This window comes from Tamandua tetradactyla, chromosome 6, assembly GCF_023851605.1.
Source record: "Tamandua tetradactyla isolate mTamTet1 chromosome 6, mTamTet1.pri, whole genome shotgun sequence".
In the NCBI taxonomy this organism is placed as follows: domain Eukaryota; kingdom Metazoa; phylum Chordata; class Mammalia; order Pilosa; family Myrmecophagidae; genus Tamandua; species Tamandua tetradactyla.
In genome coordinates this window covers 10,082,478-10,102,585 of record NC_135332.1, presented here as the reverse complement: position 1 = coordinate 10,102,585, position 20,108 = coordinate 10,082,478, and the positions used below count along the sequence as shown (strand labels likewise).

At 40.1% G+C, this 20,108-nt stretch overlaps 2 protein-coding genes across 2 annotated transcripts in view; one reads left to right on the top strand and one right to left on the bottom strand.

Annotated features, from left to right (window-relative positions):
• Window positions 1–10,688, bottom strand: part of MAP2K6 (mitogen-activated protein kinase kinase 6) — a 112,292-nt gene extending 101,604 nt beyond the window's left edge. Inside the window, exon 1 of the mRNA XM_077163691.1 lies at window positions 10,384–10,688. Within this exon, the coding sequence (XP_077019806.1) occupies window positions 10,384–10,399 (16 nt within the window). The 5' untranslated portion in view covers window positions 10,400–10,688. The remainder of the gene's footprint in view (window positions 1–10,383) is intronic.
• Window positions 10,689–10,841: 153 nt separating this feature from the next.
• Window positions 10,842–20,108, top strand: part of ABCA5 (ATP binding cassette subfamily A member 5) — a 167,166-nt gene continuing 157,899 nt past the window's right edge. Inside the window, exon 1 of the mRNA XM_077163686.1 lies at window positions 10,842–10,867. The gene's annotated coding sequence lies outside the window, so the exon portion shown is untranslated. The remainder of the gene's footprint in view (window positions 10,868–20,108) is intronic.

The following is a 20,108-nucleotide window of genomic DNA, read 5'->3' as shown; positions in this document are numbered from 1 at the left end:
AGGTTAGCAGGTTATAAAGAAATGAAAATTATACCTGTGGCCATGCTTTGGGAAATAGTCCCTAACCTAGCTAGATGTTGCTGATTGAACCGACAGCTTGCTTATATAATTATAGTGTGCCTATAAATCTGGTTGATATGATATACTTGTTGACCTATTAACCTCTAAATTACCTGGAGTTTCCACAATTCAAAACCACCTAAAAGTATATTACATTTATTAACCTCTTGTGATCATAACCAATAACTACAATATATAACTGGATAAGAAAAAGGAAGTTCCTAGAAAACACAAATAAGGTCTTTTAAGCTCCAGATATTTTCCTGGGCATCTTGTCTCTTTTATTCTTCTAAGGAATGGTTCTGCCAGTGTTAACATTTGATCGCTGACACTGGATACTTGCAGTTAAGATTCCTTCTCCATAACTACTTTGGATGAAGGCACAATTTTCTCTCCAACTCTGAAAATCTTTGATCCTTCCAGGCCAACTGTGAAAGCATTCCTCATCTCCTTCTCATTCCCAGAGCCTCTATTCACAGCAACTCTTCTGAAGCTGGGAGTCTACCGTATGTTCTAGACACGTCTCTGCTTTTCTTACCTCCTACTAGAATATAAGCTCCTTAAGGGATTGAGGGAAAAGAAAAGTGAAGAAAACTTATGTTTAAGGAGAGCTATAGAGCACTGCCTCAAACTCAGTAGGGCGCTCAGTAAATATTTGTTGAATGCCAAGCTCTGCCCGAAAGATATTACACACATGACCTTGCTTCATTTTCATAACAACCCCATGAATGAGTCAGTATCTCCATTTAGCAGGTGAGGAAACTGAAGCTTGTGAAGTTAAGGAGATTTTCCAAAGCTTTAGTGAGTAAGCAGGGTCAAATGCATTTCCATCTTCTTTCACCTGGTCAATGTCTTGAACATAGCAACTGATCAAAAATTTACATTGAACTGATCTGAACAAATCCCTAATCCAAGATCTCTGTTTAGGTATGTTCATAACTGTTGGGAATTTTCTTCTCAAATGGCAAAATAATTGTTGGTACAGAAAGGGTTAAGTGAGGAGAATACACTAGCGAGGTTCTCAAATGATGTAAAAAGGCTGTCCACATAATCACTGTAAAAAAATTCCCACACTGTACCATTCTATTCCCACTGGTACTTCAGATTTTGGCCTTACCCTTATCTCCAACTCATCCCATCCCATGGTGGGGGTTAGAGAAGGGAACATAAAGGAAGGGAATAAATAATATGCCAATGTCCAGACCATCCATTCCTATGGCTTCAGCATGGGAACATGGAAGACAACAGAAGCATTTAAGTATGGCTGGTTAAAAACCTAGAGAGAACTCATTGATTGAAAAGGAAATTCATTCACAACCCAACTCATAGCACACTCTCTCGCCCCTTCCAACCACCACCACCACCACCTCTTCTGCCACAAAGAAAGGTGATTCCAGTTTCCTCCATACTGTCCAGTAGAAGAGGAAAACAGTGGGGACTTGATTCATTCACAATTTCATGGAAACTGTACTTGTTACATTTACATAGAAATAACCAGGAAGAAAGGAAATCACTAAGCTAAAAAGGGGCTACAGGATTGCTCTACTTAGATATGCTGCCAAACCGATGTTCTTATTACTGTTTTAAGACAATTTAACTCAGATGTGTAGGGAAACACACACAAGGATTGAATCTGTCCCCGTTCCTATGTGACAGTATCTACATATTGAAAACACAGGCAATTGAATCGATAATTGTTACTGATGCTTTAACATAAACTTCCTGCACATACAGACCAATACACATTAGCGGGCCAATTGCAACCAGCTTCCTTCAACCAACAGGCAGTCTGTACTTGGAATTCAACCTTAAGAACATAGGAACTGTCAGAATGAGTCAGATTCAGTCTTCTGTGGTCAACAGAAACTTCAAAGGAATAAGTAAAAAGGAAGCTATAGTTAAACATAGGGCAGCCCCTCTTAATTACTGTAACTGGATCTGGTATACCCAAAACGACCCAAGATCCCTTAGAAAGCTTTCACATCTTCTATTTCCAACCATGCCTTTTGGGTAATGTGTTTCATCAATTCATGACGGAGTAAAAACTCAAGTGTAGCAGTACCCAGAAGCTCTGATTCTGGGCTCAGACAGACCTCGATGAAAGCTTCTGTTCTGCCACTTACGGGCCTTGACATCTAAGATAAATTCCTTAATCTCCCTGGGCCTCAGTGTTCTCATCTATAAAGTGGGGCCATCGTCTCATTGGACTTGAGCTCGAGTGGAACAAGACGGTTCACATCCATTGCTAAGCACAATATCTGGAACATAGAATCATTAGAGGCGCCACTGCCTAGGACTACGGGAATTAGCACTTTCATGGATGTAACTTTATGCACCCCACTCTGGATAAGGTGAACAGAACTGGATTCATCCTACCAAACACACTCTGGAATTTATCAGATCTGCTCAGCATTCTTTTTGGCCTTCGCTTTTATGACAGGAATGCCCTACCTAGACAGCCTGTCTTCATGTGGTTTCTACCACTCCTTTGCTCTCTCCATTTTCAGAACCTCTATCACAATCTTCACCCTAAACGCACACAAAGCCCATGATTTATGTGATTCTATAAACAAAGGTTTAGTCACACCTGCCCAGGAACTGCCTACCTAGGGATGAGAGGGTGGGGGGATGTGAGAAAACAGCTCTAACTATCATAACAGACTCTGGAAACGTCTCTGGGTAAGACAGAGGCCCTTCTTAAGGAGGGAGGACTCCAGCTCCACTCCACCTGGAAGAAAGGATGGAACTTCTGATCTGGGTCACTCACAATGTTTATCTGCAAAGCAAGGGAAATGTGGCAGCATGAGATTTGTTTTTAGCTCACTTTTTCAGCAAAACTGTGGGATCAGGGAAAGGGAAAATGAAAGGACTGGGGGAAGAACGATTGGACAACTTCTCAATGGGAGAGAAAAAGGAAAAGAAAAGAAATATAAAGCAAACAGGAAGAGCAGAGCTGAGGGGAAAGGACGCAGGATGGACCCCAGGTCTCCACCGGTAGCTTAGTTCAGGGGAAATGAGCAACAGCCTACAATTCTCCTAACTAGCAGACACACCACTCAGAGATTTCCTGTGCACTGGGCCCAACAGGTCACTGGCTGAGTGGTGGCCCAGTAGTTACAGAGCTTAACAACAACCCGTTAAAGCCAGGGAAGGAATGTTATCGGGGAGACGCATCACAAAGAGGCCCCCCTACTCAACTGGGGCAAGTCATAAAGCGCAGCAGTCAGCAATTCTTTTCTAAAAAGGGCCAGATGCTAAGGATTTCTTGGCTTTGTGGGCCATATGGTCTCTGTTGTAACTACTCAACTCTACTTCTGTAGCAGGAAAAGGAGTTACAGATAATGCACAGCTGTGTTCCAATAAAGCTTTATTCATGTATCATGAATCTGAGTTTTACGTAATTTTCATACGTCATGAAATATTGTTTGATTTTTTTTTCATTCATCTAAAAATGTGAAAAAACAACAACAGGTAGGGCGGGACTTGGTCAACGGGCTGGAGTTTGCCAACCCCTGGTTCAGAGCACGGGCCCTCTGTGTGATCAGACAGGACTGGCTATGCTTCCTACCCCCTGCGGCTCACCGGTGATCTAGCTATGGGCGAATCGGTTAACTCTTGGGCCTCAGTTTTCTGATGTGTAAATTAAGGACGATAACAGTATCTGCCTCAGAGGGGGGTGTGCTCAAAGTTCGTCAAGATAACCTAGGAAAAATGATGATGATGACCTTGTTTGGGGGCTTGGCAGTAGGGATCACCTCCCAGATTTGGGGCTAATGGTCTGTACAGAGAAGGATGATTCCAGGACCTTCACTTCAGGAAGAATGCACAGAACAGAAAGAAAAGTAGATGACAGGTGAACACCACAAATGCCCACTTAACGCCAAACCAGAGCTGAGTTGACTAAATCACTGCTGATTTGTGTCGGACTTCATTTGCCTGGGTTATATAACCTGAACATCCTTTGCAAAGTGGGAAGACTGTGGACAGAACTGTATGGACCAGCTCAGGTAAGAAAGGCTATCTGAGTGGACAAAGTGATAAAACCCAGGGCAGAGAGGAGCAGGCGGTAGAATTGTTTCACTTGGGGGTTATCGCCCCAGAATTCCCTGCCTGGCCACAGGGCAATCAGCTGCTGAGAACTTTCAGATTGTCTCTGACGACCTTCAGAGGCTCAAAACACTTACAAATCAGCTTCTGAAACCAGCACCGAAAGGAGGAATTCATCTCAATCCTATCCCATTGGATGCTTTGGAATATTCAATTTTGTTCTGCATATTTTTAAAAGGGAAAGTTAGCAAAGGCTCCTGCAAACTGGCCCGCATAGGAGAACTGACACATCTCCAACCATAGAAAGTTGCTTTTATTCTGTTCTTGCAACTTTCAATTAATCAAGGCAGCACACAATGGGAACATTAATCCCGACAAGGAAGCACAGTAAGAAAACTGCATTTTAATTTAATTGCTCCAAGCCTTTTCTAAAACTTGGGGGAAAGTGATATATTTTCCCACAAGTGAAAAATTCTTTCATCTCAGATATTTCTTGAGCACCTATTATTTATAAGCACGCTGTTAAAAGGGCTAAAAGATGTATAAGATCTATAAGAAGAAAGGCTGTTTAGCAGGCACTTTTAAACCATAGTCCATATAAGGCAAACAACAATTACAGTGGTTAAAACTTGCAGCTGTAAAACACTGACATTGGGAATTAAAATGAGAGCATTTGCAAAATAACCTTTGGCAGAGAACGGGTGAAACCCATCACCACCAGTCATGTGTCACCATTTCTTGGGCACAAAAAAATAACCCCTGCTGGTTGTACCTTCGGCAGCCCCCATCCCCCCTTGCCAGCCTGCTCCCCACAAAAACAAATGACACAGTAATATGAAATAGACCAAAGACTCTGAAGGGAAAAAAAAAAACACTTTTTTTTAGAAATATGAATTATTACTAGTCGTGTGTGGTTTAGTGAAAAGAACTTTGGGACAGAGAACCAAAGACAAAACGTCTCTGGGCAAACCATTTACTTCCCAGGTCTCAGTTTTCTCAATTGTAAAAGGAGCTTTAAATTTTATCATTTAATATCAGGATGCGTAAATAGGCACATTTGCTAGGGATGTGTTAAGAACACAAGCCTCATTGACTTATATAATTTGTGAGGTCACCAAAATGGATCCTCGCCATAATACTTCCAGCAAGCCTAGGAAAGTCAAGTCAACCTGTTTTGTGATTAGGCATTTCACGTGATGCTAAAAACAAAAAATCTGCAACGATGCACATAACACAACCAGGTGCTATGTAAAAATTATTTACAAAACTAAAGAAAAATAACTTTTGCTTATAGAGATAACTGAAAATGCAGAAATGTTCAGAAGGAAGTTATTTCCCAGACTGTGCTATTAATATGATAATTACGTTTTTCCTATTATTTTCATATAGGTCTGGGTAGCTATAGACATACAAAGCAAAATGAGTTTATAAAATGTATGATGTTTACTTAAGATATTTTGGTTGAAAATCAAATTAGAATTCACTGGGAAATTAAATTGTTTAGATGCATGGAACCCAATTTTCAAACCGTGATTACCTAAGCTCTGCAATCTTGGAATTTTCTGGCTAAATTTGTAATTAATTTAATCCCCAAATTAAGATTTTTTTTTAAATGCACTTTTATGGAGGAAAAATAGGAAGTTCAAACATGAAATACAAACAACCAAAATAAATATATAAATAACATGAAAACTCAACTTCTTTCACGTAACTGAGAATAAAGTATTTAATATATATTTTATTGAATTGGCAAAGATTTTTCCCAAATATTATACTCAGGATGAAGGAAAGTAGGATTATAATTGGCAGATCTTTCCGGAGAGCAATTTATTTGGCAATATTTACCATAATTCTTAAAAGGAGGGAAAAATGCATTTCCAAATATTACAGGTGGGAATGAAAATTAATGTTATGTCTCTGGAGGGCAATTTGGCAATATCTCCATGCATGCCCTTTGACCTAACACATCTATTTCTAGGGATACACTCTTAGGAGATAATTGGATGAATGTGCAAAGATGTACATTCCAGGTATTCATGCAGTATTGTTTATAGCTGTAAAAAAAAAAAAAAAGACTGAAAATGACTGATTTAACAGTTGCATTCTTACAAATTAAAATATGCAATTGTTAAAAAGAGTAAGGCAACTTTATGCATACTAATATGGAAAGATGTCCAAGATAAAAGATAGATATAAAAAGCAAGTTGCAATATACCATATATACTGTGTAAAATTGCACATCTGGTGTACATATCTATGTATATATGCAGAGAGATAGTCACTAAGAAGTCAAGAGTAATCAGGTCTGGGTGGTGTGACATCTTTACATTCTCATTATGAATTTATCTGTTCTTTGAAATTTACAATAAGCATATATATCATTCTTATAATAATATAAAGTTATTTTCATAAAGTAGGGCAGAGCATAGGATTGGGGAAAAGTTGGAGATCCATAACACATACTTTTGCTTCCTAGAATTTAGTCTAAGGCGACAGTAAGCACATTAATGTATGAACTAGGATGGCCATAATAGCATTCTTTATAATATTGAAAATTAATATACAGCAGAGTTCTAGTTGAATACATACAATGGAATTGGATGTTATGAATACAGAAATATATTAAACTGGAAATATTTCATATTGTATTAGTAAAGGAACAGCAGATAACTAAACAAACTTGTTTTTACGTGTTTTGGATTTTTCAGATATACAGATAGAATAGAAAAAAAAAAACAATAACCCAAAGGGATTCATACCAAAGTTTATATTGCAGTAGCTAGTCATTTTTATTTTCCAGTGTTTCTATATTAAACAAGTATTACTTATATATTACTTATGTAACTTTTCTTTCTTTAAGTTTTAAAAAGATCCCTTGCAGATCTTTCAGGTTTTAAAACACTGGGAAGTTAAGTCATACTAATCTCTGAATAACAAAGGGAAGAGATTCTCAGCCCTATTCTCTTGCACTAAATTTACCACCAAGAGACCCTCTGAAGTTCCCTGCAGCTAACATGCACATGCTGTAAAGTCCTAACAATACTAATGCAAAACAAGTTCAGGAAACCCAAGGTAACTATTGTGATTTTGTGTCCTGAGATGTACGGGGTTATAAAACACACTGGGTCAAATTACAGACTAAGCGTGACAAGTCAGTCTGGTATAACCTAACTAAGGAATTCACCCAGAATGAGAAATTCACACATTTCATTTCCCAGGGTAGAATGAATTACCCAAGCAAAGAACTCAGGGTAGGGTTAAGCCTTTTCCTACCGCTTTCCTGTAGGAAAGTGTAAATTATTTCCTGTAAATAAGGCATTTCTCACAACATAATTTATTTACCTATTACTACCTTAAACTATAATAAACTAATATTTTTTAAAAGGCGAATAAGGGGAGAGGTGGAAAGAAGTCTATTTCAGTAGGGGCAAACTATTTGTGTGTTTTCAGGTGAACTGGAGATGCCAGATCTCCCTCCCTCTTTCCCTTTTTCCCTCCCTCCCCCAGGAGATCATTACTGCTGACAACAATGGGTTTTTTCTCCTGGGCAGTGTAGATGACACATTTTTCCTGTAGCTTGTCTTCCTGTAATGTGCAGGAATTCCTGCACTTTCTGGGTGCCCTTCCTGTTAACTTACATTTCAGATTTCCTCAAAAGGCATTCTACCACTTTAATATTTGAAAAATGTCAGCTCAACCCCAGACAGCTAATATAAACAAGCTGAAAAGCATACCACCTAAAGTTATAACTGTGAAAAGCAAAATTTCTTTTTAAGAAATTCTTCCCTGGAATCTCACTGTTGGTAAGGCTAGAAAGAAGTAACCCAGTCCTTCCAGCTCTCAGGGAGTCTGTAATTCTTTTGCCTCTGCTGGGCCTTAAATTAGAGGTCTGTAAAACTGAATTATAGTGATCCAGAAAGTTCGTAAAGGTTCTTGAACTGAACATGTTGTTAAATTCGTCAATACTATGAGGTTGTACCCACCTTTCACTTTCCTCCCATTTCACTTGGTTATAGTATTACAAAGACTTTGGGTACAGCAAAAAATGTTTTGGCCATTTGAGAATACCGTGGCTGGATTAGGCCAGTTCCACATTTAAAGCCCAGGCCAAGCCTCCTTGCTATTCCTGAAATGATTGCCCACTTCTTTCAATCAGTAAATTTCCTTTTGGACAGGAACCCCCATGCTCACACCAGAAGCACCTTCCAAAAGGGGCCCAATTTAGAAACTTCATTTGAGCAAATGGAAATTGATTTCAAAGACCACCAGTACAGGATTCATTATGGGAACAGCTAGAAAGGAAGAATGGCATATTGATGTCTCCTTTAGTTTCCCAACTCAAAAGGTTGCTCTACTATGAAGGAACTACCTTAGAAGTAAGCCTAAAAATGCAAAAAGGAACCTGATTTTATTTAGACCCTAAGGTCCAAAGGATTAAAAGCAGCATAAACACCTCCTATCTCCCAGACAGAAAAATCACTTTCATCTCCAAACTCCAACTGTGCCTTTTCTCTTCAATGCGTTGTAATTATTGGTATTATAATGACTTGCGTGCATACTTTCTTTTTTACAAACCAGATGGTAAGTTCCTTGAAGGCAAGGCTACATTTAAAATAATTCTGTATGGCTTCAAATCCCATGCCTGCATATATGTATTTATGTATGTGTGTATGTGACATATGCATACACTCATATGTATGTATGTATGTATGTCTTTATACCTATATTAAACTGAACTGAATGAGTGAATGTTTAACATAAAATTAACTCTCTTTAATATATCAAAGTTCAAAACAGACTCTTCTAGGCTGTTATTTCTCTGCTCAATTAGAAGACTGTATGTTTCCCTCATATTAAGGAATATCTCCCCCTTATAATGCCAGTTCCTAGGTTCCAAAGTACTTTTAACTTTTCCTCCCCTAATATTCAAAGAAAAGCTGAACCCGACTTTCAGCTCTTGAGAATATCACTTCCCTGTTAGGCTGTTGAACTCGATGATTCCCACTAGGTAGAATTAAAAATTGGTCCACGACCTCCAAAAAAAAAGTAGCAAAAAGCTTGTTAAAGACACTTTATTTTCACCAGGTCTTATTCAAACAGTGCCCCAGGTAGTAACAATGGCTGGGGTGGCTAATTCACCTTTTCATTCCATACTTCCTCAAGTGACAAAAGTTTTCTCCATGGTAAAGAAAGATTTATTCTGAAATAAGTGATTTAGAGTTCCTGCAGCCCCTTAATGGCACCACCTCTGCTCTCTAATACCACGTTAGGATTTTTTTTTTTTTAACCTCCTCCCGGGGACGACACTAAGTCTGCAAAATAATAAGTCTGCAAAATACAACTGCTTAAAAAAAATAAAAATTAAAACTATAAAAAAGGAAAAAAAAAAATAAAGAAAACAACCATAACCCTGAACTCCTGACCCACTGTATCTAACTAAATATATGCAATTACACACTTAAGAGATTTCATTATGGTTGTCAATGAAACAGAGCACCTCACGCCCCCCACGGTGCTACAACGTGTAAAACTACAGTTTTACCCCAACATTTCCCCCCTGGAGATACAAAGCATCTCCCAAGTGAGCAGAAACGTAAACATTATCTATGTCGTCGCTGCTGCTTCTAAATACTATAAGCCAATAAGCAATTGGTATAAAGAGCAAAATCTCAGAAGGTCAGGGCTTCTTGTCTGCTTTTTGTAATACGCTGTTATTCACACTTCACCTTGACTTCCTTTAAAAAATCAAAAGTTGCCTAAATATTCATAGCGATATCAATGGAAATTTAGCTAAACACTGGCACCACAACAGTTCATTCCCAAAGGAATATACGATTGCATTAATTTCCTCGTAGTTCAACTCAAGTTTTACCTTTCATCTTTACCTACAGACTTTTTAAAAGTTGGTATTCCTGTTGCACATAAAATTGCTTACATTATGTGTGCATACTAAAGAATTTACAAATATACAAAGCATTGCACATTTAGACGCTACCAACCTGCTCTATCTGTCCTGACTGTGCAAAAGGCAAAAAGAGCTCAGTAATCCTAGCAGAAGAATGCAAATAACGTCAATGCACAGCTGAACTGCAAGCCCTGCCTTACAGGAACTCTCTGTGTCTGCAAAAAAAGACACACACTAAACAGGAAATGCAACTGAGCTGTGGAAAACCTCAAACTTAAAAATGCACTCGCCAGGCGAAAATTGCATCCATGCATTCAAAAATGCATGCACAACCCTTTGCATTTTTGCAAGTAATGCAAATAAGCTCTTACCTTTCGACTGAGACATTTTCCCCTTTTCTTTGATGGGGGAGGGGAGCACAAAAGACTTTGCCTTGCTTCTCTTCTGTAGCTAGTTTTGCAACAAAGATGCAAGCTGCAGGCGTGCAATCTTCATGCAAGTGGAGTTTCTCTTGACCGATGCAGCAGATGGACTTTCAGGGAGTCAAGCTGGAAATGCACACCTTACAAAACAGACTGGAAAGTGATTTTCCCCCCAGTTGCAACGTTAGGGAAGGCTGTGCTGCAGCTACATGATGGGCCAGGGCTGGCAGCTAAAAGCTCCAAACTTGGAACTGAGTATCTTAGTGCGCAGACGTCCTTCCTGCGAAGGGCGTGGGGGCCGCTGGGTAATGTAGTTCCAAGCGGAGTCCACAGGGCGCTGATTTAAGGAAACGTGGTTGCCCCGGTCTCTGAGCGAGATGACTGGGTGCGACAAAGATTGCGCGCAGATAAACAATCAGACACGCGCTCGGTAGTAAGTGATGGGCGAAAGGGGGAATGGCCAAGGGGAGGGGGCATTTTTGTTGTTGTTGTTCTCTAAAAGCCCCTGGAACAAAGCTTCGGGAGCATTAGGTTATCTGAAGAGCGTTGGGCTCGCGGAGCCGGTCTGTTTGGGTGTTTAGTGTGTTGATTTTGCAGCTCAGCACCTGTTGTACTGCTCCCGCCTGCAGACGTTTTTTACCCTCACACCTCCATTTTTAAAAACATTTTTTTTTCCTCCGGTGGGGAATTTGCTGGTGATTTGGCTATCGAGTGGTAAGGTTACCTTTGCACTGCAGAGAAGATGCAAAGTTTTGTTTAGTAAGAAACAGATCCGGGTCAGTTATTTTCAAAGAACTTAAAATTCAGTTCAGGGTAGGTGGCTGGGGGTGGGGGGTGGGGTGGGGGAGAAGTGGCAGTGCTTTTCTTGCAGGGTTAAAGAGGAAGTCTCCTTCGTTAAATGGCGATGCTAACTTTATTCAATTTAAGATATTTTGCTGCTTTTTTTTCTGAAATAGGGGGAGGAAAGTCCCTGGCCTGGGCGAGAAAGTGGGTGTGATTTTAAACTAACAAAGTCAAATATCTTGAATTTATTCAATAAAATTAACAGACATTTGTGGAGCCCCCAGGATGTGCCAGGCACTGTGTAGGGCTCTCGGTCCCCCGTTTGTCGTGTACTGCTCACAGGGAAGGGGGGGCCTACACCGTGGTGAAGGAAATTGTCACGTCCCTTAATAGGGAAGCCTGCGATGAACAGAATAATTCCCTGAAAATAATAGAGGAATTGAGAGGAGTGAGTTGGGCTGAAATGCACCCAGACTTCTACCACACTGAGTAGACCAGACCCAGAAATGTGCTTTTAAGGTAGAAAAGGAGGAAATGAGGATTTTCAACTGCCTAGATGTGAACAAGTCCAGTCCCAGGAATGAGGACAGCCTAATTCAGGAGACTGTTGCCTGGAATTTGTAGGTGGTGATTCTATGGGACCTTAAAAGGAACGCTGGAGGTTTGGACTTTATTCTGCAGGGAGTTGAGAGGCAGTGGAAAGGTTTTGAAGAGGGAAGCAACCTCATCAAAGCATTGTTTTTAAGAAGGTAAATTTGCTCTCATGTTAAAGTGGATTGGAATTGCCAGAGATAAATCAGGTCAGCAGGGAAAGGAATAAAGAGGCACTTTGAAAGGAGATGTGGCTAGATTCGATGACTAGCAATCGACACTCTTTGAAAAATTTGAAATTGTTCAAGAGTGTAGGGAGCCAGGACTTTCTGAGTAATGGATGAACCAGAGGGAAGTAAGCCGCCATGTTTTAGCTGCAAATCAACTCTAAAAACAAATATATAAAAGGTGGTGGGACTGACCTGAATTTACTTAAGTTGATTCCCTTTACTGACATTACCTTAAGATTTCACCAACGCTGCCTTATGTCCCTATTAGCATCTGCCACCTAGAGAAATGAGTGCACCCATGAGACGGGGTGCAGGAGCTTACCAGCCTACTTTCCTTCTCTGTCCTTTTGGGCTAATTAATGCTGTCCCTTCTTCCGTTCCTTGCCTCCTCCAACACACACAATCTCCGAGCTTCACTAAACCAACATTTTTTTTTCCTATTCTTATTTAACCAAGAGGCATGTGATTGGAGATCCCTTTCACCACATCCAGTTCACTTTTCTAAACATCGATATAGCACCTGCTGTGTGCCAGGCTTTTGGAGAACTACTGAGCTGTGGGTAGACTTGCTTAGCGCAGGAGGGGCCTGAACAGCCATCTAGAGCTTGATTCAGTTCACATTTTATATGGTCAGCTGCATTGCTGCTAAATTGTCCTGGACTTCCTTCTTTATGGAAGAGTCCAAACACAACTTATCTGCTGCATTTTCCTATGTGATTTTTGTGCCTGCATTTTCTCTGCATAGGCAAGCACAGTTCACAACTGTAAATGGATTGTGTTCTGAAAGTCAATCTGTGATTCATTTTCCCCTAGAAACAGAGATAATGTTCAAAAGCTCATGCATGTACCCACACAAACACACACACCTGCAAGACACTTTTGATCCACAAATCACTTGGACCATATATTTTAAAAGAACAACATTTTAGCATTTTTCTCTCTGGGAAAAACATATCCTGGATTCTGAGTGGGAAATTGGGATGACAGGGAATTCAATGTCTCTGTGAAGTCTTAGATTCCAGAAGAAAAAGTTCATCTTCCTGGCTTGGTGGTCAAAAGCTTCCTCTGCACCCCCATTCTTGAGTGGAGGATGGGGGGCCTTCCCGTCTCTAGAGTGGTAGGCCTTTCCTCGTTTTGAAGGTCCTCATGGAAATTGTCCCAAGAGAAAAAATCCCTTCCATGGGGGATAAGAAAGAAAGAGCCAATTCTGAGTTGGTCAGAATTGAGATGGCCTGTACTTCTACTTCGAATCCCCAATCTTTGTAATTTTCAGTATTTCAGATCTTTCCAAAATTCAAGTCTGATGCACTCTACTCCCAATTTCTAGTTACCCTCAGGATCAGTTTCAAACTCCCTGCTGCGCGGTAATAATTGGTGCTTCACCACCCAGTCCCCGCCTCCGCTCCAGGCCAGAGGAAGCGGAGTTTTCTCTTTCTTTGCTTTTGGAAACTCTCCTCCCTCTGCCTGGCAAGCCTTTTCCATTCTCGTCTTATCTCATTCCAGTTTGTCCTTGAAGACCCAGCTTAGCTGGCACCTTTTTGGGGACTCTGACCCATCCCCCATCATCAGTGTGCATTAGAGGTACCCCCTAATTCTGTAGCATCCTACATGCACCTTTGTCATTACACTCATACAGGGCTGACCGATGGCTGTTGGGCTGTTGCTGTCCTCCAGGAGGCTGACCTGCTGACCACTGGAGCTGTTTGTTGCCTTTTATCTTGGCATTCCCGGTGTCTAGGATAGCATCTCGCGTATAATCAGCTCACGGATGCATGCTGCAATAAGGAATGCAGTAAATGAGGAAAGGATCTGTGGGACCTGGCTGGTCTGGAATAATTGGACTGCAGCGATGGAGTTAACGGCAGCTGAAGAAACCAGAGCACCTGGGGACAGGCCTCTGTCAGGCTAGAGGTGTGCGATTCTTGGAAAGAGGCCTTTAGGTTAGGTCAGACTCTTCTGAAGGAAGGTGGTCTATTCAGGGGGTGGGGGATGGGGATGGGGTTGGCATGTGCTCGGTGAAGGTAATCACATATATTCCAAAAACGATTGGGGGAGTGAGGGCCCTAATTACCAGGAATGATAGGTCTGGGACCATATCTGTGGCCTCATATCTGTAAAGCAGTGGCTCTCATAAGGGGTGATTTTGCCTTCTAGGGGATATTTAGCAATGTCCGGAGACATTTCTGGTTGTCACAATGTGGGAAGTGCTACCGGTTCTAGTGGGTGTGCTGCTAATCGTGGGACAATGCAAAGGACAGCTCCCCTCCCCCGCCTCCCCTCCTCCCCACTCCCCCACAACAGAGAATTATCTGGTCCAAAAGTCAATAGCGTCAAAGATGAGAAACCCTGCTGTAGGGTGGTAACCCAGAGAAGTTACTGAACATTGTTTTTAGATTAATTTAAAACAAATGAGATTTGGTAAGATGTACTTGTTTTGAAGTGAGAAAAATACTAGGATCCAGGAGATCTGAATTCTCATCCTGGCTATAGAAAACGTTAACTGTGTCTCCTAAGGCAAGTCACTTCCCCTTTCGGGCCTCTTTTTGTTGTAAATAAGAAGGGGCAGCCTAGGTCCCTCCCAATTCTAATATTCCATGGCTGTAAAACCAGCTCACGTGACTGATTCAAACCACTGGTGATCATACAGCGTGTCCAAACCCAGCTCCGCGTCCCCCCCACCCCAGGCTGTTCCCGGGCTGTGTGTGCTGAAACACCTCTGCCTCAGTATACCGCTCAGCTGTGGGCCCTAGGTAAGGTCTAAGGATGCTCTTGCCACCAGCCTGTGCCTCTCTGATCTTGCTGCTACACGCCAGGAGTTCAGATAGAACTCAAAAAGTTGAGAAGAGCTTTTTGCCATCTCTGGAGCTTCAGCTGCCACTGTCTCCACAGGCCTCCGTCTCAGCTTCCGCGAGGACATACCACCCGTTTGATTTCCATGGCCTTTTGTAGCTCTCCCACCTACTTGGAGTCTGAGTTTTAGATCCCAGGTTCTAGTTAACTTTTTTGGTTTTGCATTCTTCGTGTTGTGTCAGATAGAGTTCTAGGAAGTTGGAGATAGAAGTCTTGCTGCCATCTTGTTTAAACCAGGATTTTCTGAGGTTGTTTTGAACCCCTCCTGTTGAGGCCTTATTTACGTTAATTAGCACAGAGGCCTGTGGATAAATGGGCTGTGCTGACTGTGATTTCACAAGCCAGTAAAAAACAGCTGAGGACCAGTGAAAGGCCTGGGGTTTGATGCCACCAGGCTCTGCCCCATAATTCATCAAAGAGAAGACAATAACTTCATGGAAAAGAAAAAAGAAAAGGTTAAACATCTCTCTGTTTAGTTCTTAGAAGAGTCCATGATCCTACCTTGGGGACAAGACAACCCAATGACCATTGTAACAAAGTTGCTTAAAAAATGAGATGAGAATACTCATATTACAGATCGAAATATTGACTGCCATAGCAATTCTAGTCTGCACATGACATTTATGAATGTTTTCCAACAGTGTCTATTAGATGTCAGGAACAAGGGAAAAGAAGGCGCCAAAGTTAAAGCTGAGAGTTCAAGTCTGAATGTGTACTTAGGTAGATTCTAGAAAATTATGGAATGTGTTAATGTGTTCTGTATAGTGAAGTATAGCGAGGAGAAGCATATGGGAGAGTAGTTTAGGAGGGTGGGTGGTGAACTGGGGTTATACAATATCTTTAAGTACAATACTTTTTACTACATTAAAATATCATAATGAGCTATGATTGTTGGCATAAATTTTAGAAATTCCAATGTGGATTCAGCTTGGTTTTTGGTGCCCTCCCAAGTATCTATAGATATACCTGTTCAGCCTCATCTCCTCCTTCTTAATTTATTATTTCTTTGTTCACTGAGTTTAGCAAAAAAAAGATTATTTATCCTACCTTGGTCATGAATTACACTGTATAACTTCTATACATTAACTTACACTGGTGTTCTATGTCTTTGTCTTTCTCTGACCCCCACCTCAGTCTTCATTTTTCTAAATTCTCCCCTTCATCAAGATTCAGGATACTTTCTTACACGAAGCTTTCCTTTATCCCATCCCTCTGTCATGTAAGAGAGCTTTCTCCCTGTAACTTCTGACAGTATTCATTAACTCTTAGGGGCCATATACCTTATATTGCTTGGAGTTATATTAGTTGAGTACAAATTTTCTCTCCTGCTCAATCAAGTATTCCCTGCACAGTTCCTTACCTGCTCCCTTGGACAGCTCTTCTTGCCTGTCTTTATTTGGCCCTGGAATCTTAAGTTTGAGCAAGGACCATTTCATCTTCATCATGTAGCCCCAGATTTAGCAAATACCTTGCACATAATATGTGCGTAGTCAACACTTGTTTATCTGATGTTTGGATGGATATATTACAGATTGAATAATTAATCTAAAACAGGTTGAGAATCAGGATTTAGCAGTTTTTTTTAAGTTAAAGAAATGCATAGGGATTTGTTAGAAAGAATGTTTTACTTAATTGTGATACCTAATTTAAAATGTTTCAGCTGATAATTGACCTAAGACTCCTAAACAGATTTTAGATTGAGAAACCTTTCAGATTAATGGTGTCTGGTTTGTCTTATGGAAATGCTAATGAGTTATCTGGAGTCATAATTTGATTACATACTCGCTGAATAAAGAAACATGTAATAGGACTGTTTTGATGTGTCGTAGCAATCAGGAACAAGGTAGAGCACCTGTGAGATGCTTTTTCAACCTTCCCCTAAAACCGTAATGAGTGCTGGCCAGGCAGATTAGCACGAGCTGATGAGCAAAATATGTAGGTTCTAGGAAAATAAGAATAGAAATGAACCCAGCCTGGCAGTAATCCCGTGAGGGTGTCAACGCCTTATCTATGCAGTGTGTTAAAGCACTGGCAAGCAGTGAATAACTTCACATCATCAGATTATGTGATACTGGGCACACATCAGTTATTTCAAATTCTGTTATATCAAGAGAAAAAATTAGAATGGTGTCTAATCTAACATATAACGTGCATTTTTCTCTTCCTACCACCCTAATATCCCCCTCTCTCCCCTCTCCATCTATATATACGTGTGCACACACACACACACACATATACACGTGTGTCTCTCTCATACAACATTCGCTCAACACCCACTCACCTTCTGTCAGGCTCTGGTCCTGCCCTGTCAAGCTTTAAAAATCTGAAGAAATCAGAGCTCTACAGAAAACCAAATAAGTGGCTCCTGCTCTGTGTGAGGTTCCAGTTACACTTAAATGTGGAACTCCTTTGTAACACACGGAATCCATTCCAGATTTGATTATTACTGGCTTGTATGATATATGGTGATTCAAAAATAATTGAACACTGGCCACCCAAACCTCCAGACATCTCGGCTTGCAACTTCTTCCAGAAGTTATACATCCAGAAGTTCGCACCTGCTCTGCATCTTCCTTTGCCACCTCGAGGAAACGAAGGCATCATCATGGCTGCCATTTCAGTTGTCAAAGATAATATGCTAGTAAGGGGTCAGAGGTGATAGGTAAATGCACACCCTAGTGACAGGAGGGGTGCATAGTGAACCTTTACTAAATTATAAAGCAAGCTGGAAGAAAACCTTTAAAGAGGGGATGTCAAGTTACCACCCATGCTCCAAATCTCGCTCACCACCTGTTATTGTAAATAAAGTATTATTGGAACACAGCCACACCCATTTGTGTATGAATTGTCTGTGACTTGCAGGGGTGAAGTTGAATAGTTGTGACAAGAACCTCTGGCCCACAAAGCCTAAAATACTTAGTACCTGGCCCTTTGCAGATAAAGTGTGCAGACTCCTGCTTTGCATATTGGTCTTGACTTTATGTTCCTATAAACTCTAGTTACTCATTAATGCATTTGTAAAGATAGTCAGTTCTTTTGAAATCACACTGTACGTGAACTGTTCCTTATGTAAAGTCTTATCTCCACAGTTACGTGTAAAATCCCTGAGGGCACTTCTCTTGTAGATTCTAGAGCTCCTCCTGTATAGCACAGCAGTGGGTGCATAGCTAGCCTGCTCAAAATATTTCTTGATAAACTGAGCATCTATCGTGAATCTTATAACATAAGAAAAATTCTCAGTTTTCCTTGAGTTTATCTGACTTTCCACCTATTTACTTTTCCTACGTATTTCTCAAGTCCTAGTGTGTTTGAGTACAAGGTCTGGGGACTAAGAAAAAAGAAAATATAAAATACAGCTGGAGAAATGCCAGTTAAAAAGACATATCTCACAAATTTACTTTTATACTAGAGAGCAAAAGGAAAATGAAGAGGGAGGTACTCTGATTGTTTAATATCACATTTTAGAACTTAATAAGACATTTATTAAGTAAGATCCACAGGTGTGGTATGGACTACCAAAATGAAAAATAATATGATTCCTGGCCTGAGGAGCTTAAAATCTTGTGGGCAATGTTAATACGATTTTTGTAATGCTTTCCATTTACCATAGCATTTATCCTTACAGTCACTCTGTGAAACGGGTCTTCACATCCCAGTTGTCAAAATCACTTCATGTTATTGCTTTACTTTGACAAGAAGGAATTCAGATTCATAAAATTGGCTTGACTGCAATAAAACTTATTTTCTGATTTCTTTGATCCTATTTTTATTTTCAGCTATCCAATCTAGTCTTAAGCTAGGCAATTTTTAATAAATATCCTAGAAATTTGCCTTTTTTTCAGGCAAAGAATAATCTGGTAGCATTTTTGCCTCATTTTGTATTAGTCGTTAATGAGACAAGCTCAATTCAGGACTCAGTGAAGTGCACGATAGATCTCTGTATCTCCTGAACGCTCTCTGCCTTGGCTAATACACTGTAACATTTCAGTAAATGCCACACAATTTGAGGATGAGTTAGAAACACTGATATAGGACAAAGTGCTGTGCCCTCCAGGGCTCCTTGATCTGTTTACATTGATATTAATAGATGGTCCTGGGCTTTAGTCACAGGCCCGAATAATCCAGGTCAGACTGACCTACTGCACTTCTTTAAAAAACTATGAAATACTCTGGATAATATTTTAGGTGGGTAATATATGCAAGTTATAAAAGAAGTTAGAAAGTCCCCAGAAAGTTAAGAAATTGTCTGAACTACAGTGGTATAGAAATGGTCAACATAATATATCAACATGTTCTTAAGTTGTTCCTTATGGATTAAAGTACAAAGGGAATGTTTTATTATTATTAACAGCAGATAAGTAGAGAATAATACTGATTTTTCATATTTACTCTCTTTTGAGATGGGTAGAATATTTTATCTGTGGCCAAACTCATTAAAACAATAAGTTCTCTATATGCTTTAAGTAATACATCATGTAATGAAATAGTGTTCTGTAACTTGTGAAAACTTCAAAGGAAAATGTAGGAAATTTTGTGTATAATTTCCTTGAGCTTATTTCTATGAGATCCATGATATAGGATGCTTGCTCTGTAGGTATCATTGTAATTGTATAATATTAGAAAGTAGTTATTTGAGAATATAATGACCCTCTGATGGCATTTCGTAGACCGGACTTTGAATCATCCTTTAAGGTTAATATTAGCCTCTTATTGTACAATGAGCTCCATGCTCCATGCATATTCATGGTTCTGTAGCTTACAGTATAAGGAACAGAACAGCAGGGACATGTTAGGTTGTACTCTATTGCCTTTGAATTCTCTGGAAGTCTTTTCTAGAACCCCTTTCCCACAGCCTTACTTTATTGAAAAAGGAGTGCAAAAACCCTGGAAGTTTGCGGGAAAAACAAAACAAAACGAAACACGAGAGATTTGCATTTTGTAGGTATTTTTTAGCCTTTTTGTTTCTGTTTTTTTTTTTAACCCAAATAAATATCAAATGCATTTATTAAACATTTGTTGGGCATGTTGCCAAATCGGATGCTAGTGCATATAAAGAAACTGTGGAGTATGATAACACCATCTGGCACTGTGAATAAATTTTGGAATGCTTGTGAAAACTTCAAAGAAAAATGTAGGAAATTTTGTGTATAATTTCCTTGAGCTTATTTCTATGAGATCCATGATATAGGATGCTTGCTCTGTAGGTTTTCAGTAGACATT